General features: G+C 45.4%; 1 protein-coding gene across 1 annotated transcript; it reads right to left on the bottom strand.

Moving 5' to 3' along the window:
- Positions 1-367: 367 nt before the first annotated feature.
- On the bottom strand, positions 368-2,197 carry Pmar_PMAR013533 (Ethanolamine-phosphate cytidylyltransferase, putative; the record flags this gene model as incomplete). Its single annotated transcript, XM_002782839.1, has 12 exons — positions 368-446; positions 496-592; positions 705-867; positions 917-1,001; positions 1,119-1,193; positions 1,237-1,313; positions 1,364-1,482; positions 1,549-1,636; positions 1,728-1,830; positions 1,893-1,980; positions 2,022-2,094; positions 2,144-2,197. The coding sequence occupies 12 exons, from the start codon at positions 2,195-2,197 to the stop codon at positions 368-370; spliced, it is 1,101 nt and encodes a 366-aa protein (XP_002782885.1).
- Between the last annotated feature and the right edge of the window lie 360 nt (positions 2,198-2,557).

Raw genomic sequence — 2,557 nt, 5'->3', positions numbered from 1 at the left:
ATGTACTAGAAATGTGGTAAGAACAAGTCTTGCACTACATTACTCCCTCTTGTGAGAGGACAGAAACAACCTTCTCAACGCAACAGTATGGATCCCAGATAAAACCATATCGATTCCTAAGTCTAATAGTAGAGTTGTACTGACTAGCTCTAACTTGGTAAAATAGGTAGCCGAGTCGTTGCAGGTAGTTTGTGGCTAATCGAAGAAAAGCTCACCAGATCTACGCTCAGATGAGTACCATTCCATTTCCTGCTGAGACTATTATAAGAAAAGATAGACGATTGGTAAAATAACACTGGTAAAAAAAGAAATGAAAGATAAATTATCGCTAAACGCTGACGGTCTAGCTACTGTTAGGAAAGAATTTCTACTGCTCAGCGATGTGCTGCTTGTTGCAATAGTATTCATTCTCGATCTTGCTCCGTTTCTTATTACGATTAATGTATCTGAAATCAAACAGTCAGCTCATAAGGCGAGCTTAAGCGAAACCCGTACGTGAGGCAATTCTTGATGATCCGTGTGGCGATTGTAGCTCCGGTTAAGCGAGGGTAATCACTCTCTACTTCACGGAGGATACCCAAACGCTTTGGAACTTCATTCACTTGTATCACCTAAAGCAGCCGTTAAAACATCATCCTACCAAGCAAGACTGGTATTTACTTCTCCTATCTCATCATAATGAACCCACTTGGGTCGACGGGAACCTACAAACAGCCTCACAAGAATCTCATACTGCGTAGAGAACGAACTTATCGAGCCTTGTGCAACAATACTGATATTCATAGTCCTAATCAGGTCCTCACTGATCTCCACAGGGGCGCCGATTATAACTTCATCGACATGCTTGCATGCACTCACGTTCAATACCTGATGATAACCAACAACTCAATGAGTTGTCGATGATGACGACATTTACTCGCTCGTGAAGGTTCATCACAGGGTAGTTGCCACCCTTCATTTTATTGACTGTTTCATCATCGAAGATGCCCACCAATAAGTATCTGAGATGTCGTGAGAAGGCCAAAAAAGCGGTGATTGAAGTCATTCAAGTTCGTTACAATATCGAGACGATTCCTCAATTGAGACCGTCCGTCTACCATAAGCGTAACGAAACTCACGTTCCGAGAGCTTTCGCCTTCTCGAGAGTTGTTGCATGTCCAACATTGAACATATCAAAAGCTCCATCAACGTAGCTGAGATAAGTAAATAGAAATAACAGAAGAATTGGGTAGTTACACGACAGTGTCATCTGCCGATGGAGCCCGCCTTGAGGAGAATTCGGCAATCCGTCTTGTCGTCGTGAGCATCCGTACCTGACGACCGGACTAAACAGTACGGAAGACGTCAATCCCTCTGGACTCACCAAGGTGCCAGTCCGCTTGTTGAGATCAATGTTCTCGTCAGTATTGGGCTTGCACAGATGGTCCTTCGTCATGAGTAACATTCGGCCAATCAAATCGGTGGTAGAGACGCCCTCCGTACCTGACAAGGCCGAGAATAGACTGAATGAGCCACCTACTGTACAGTGAAGTGAAAACGACTTCTTACGCTTGATGATCCGAAGCTTGCCAGCATCTCTGAGCTCGTCATAGACACCCTTACCCGACGAGTCAACCGGCATATCATCGCCGTGGACCTACGAAAGGAAAGCGGCAACGTTCGAGATATGATAAATGACGCATCTAGTCGATGACTGGAGGTACATAAGAGACGCCGAGATGAACTACGCAAAAGTCGGCCCTCGCCTTCTCGAGAGTTTTCAAGCCGATATCATAAGACGCATCATAGAGGATCTCGTCAACCCACTTGATGTGCTTCAAGAGTTCATATCTGAAAACAGCATAGAGAACAGAACTTCTCATCGACAAGAGTAGGTTGCTCCTCATTGTCACCTTTCCCTCTGCTTCATAACAGGAGGTGCCTTCCTGTCGGTTATAACACTGTCTGAGTGTATGCCAACAACCAGTATGTCACATTGAGCTGAAGGGGAGCTGACCATCACATACAAGAAGCCCTCTCACCTTTAGCTTGTCGTATGGCATTGTAATGGCCGCTGTGCATAATGTCGAAGCAGCCGTCTATGTACCCTCTCACCTGATACAGTAGAGTTGATGATGATGTGGAGGGTATTGAAGGATCTCACCGGACGATGCTCCAGAATGTCGGAGCTCAGGGAGATAACATCATGATCTGGCATTTTTGAAGATGGGAAGAAATGTACTACCTACTTCAATATGAAGCCCAGTCGGAACCCGCCGCATCATCTCAAACCCAAGGTTTTCGACTGCTTGGTAATATTCTAATCGTGTAAGGTGGGAAACTAGGGTACTACGAGCACACAAAAAACAATCTCTCAGTGCGCAAAGAATTCAACTTTCCCACGTATGTTCAGTAACACTGTCCCCACACCATTGCGGTACTCAAACTTCGTTCATTCTAGCTACAGCTGTGTCCAACCCGTTTACCGAGGTTCGAGCGAGGTGTTACTTCGTTGCATAGATGATGACACCGACGTGGCACCAGTGGGAGAAACATCCAATCTCGTCATCATTTCGAG

Source organism: Perkinsus marinus (genome assembly GCF_000006405.1).
Source record: "Perkinsus marinus ATCC 50983 genomic scaffold scf_1104296937998, whole genome shotgun sequence".
In the NCBI taxonomy this organism is placed as follows: domain Eukaryota; phylum Perkinsozoa; order Perkinsida; family Perkinsidae; genus Perkinsus; species Perkinsus marinus.
Note: the sequence above shows the minus strand (reverse complement) of the source record. Positions and strands in the feature narration are given on the sequence as shown.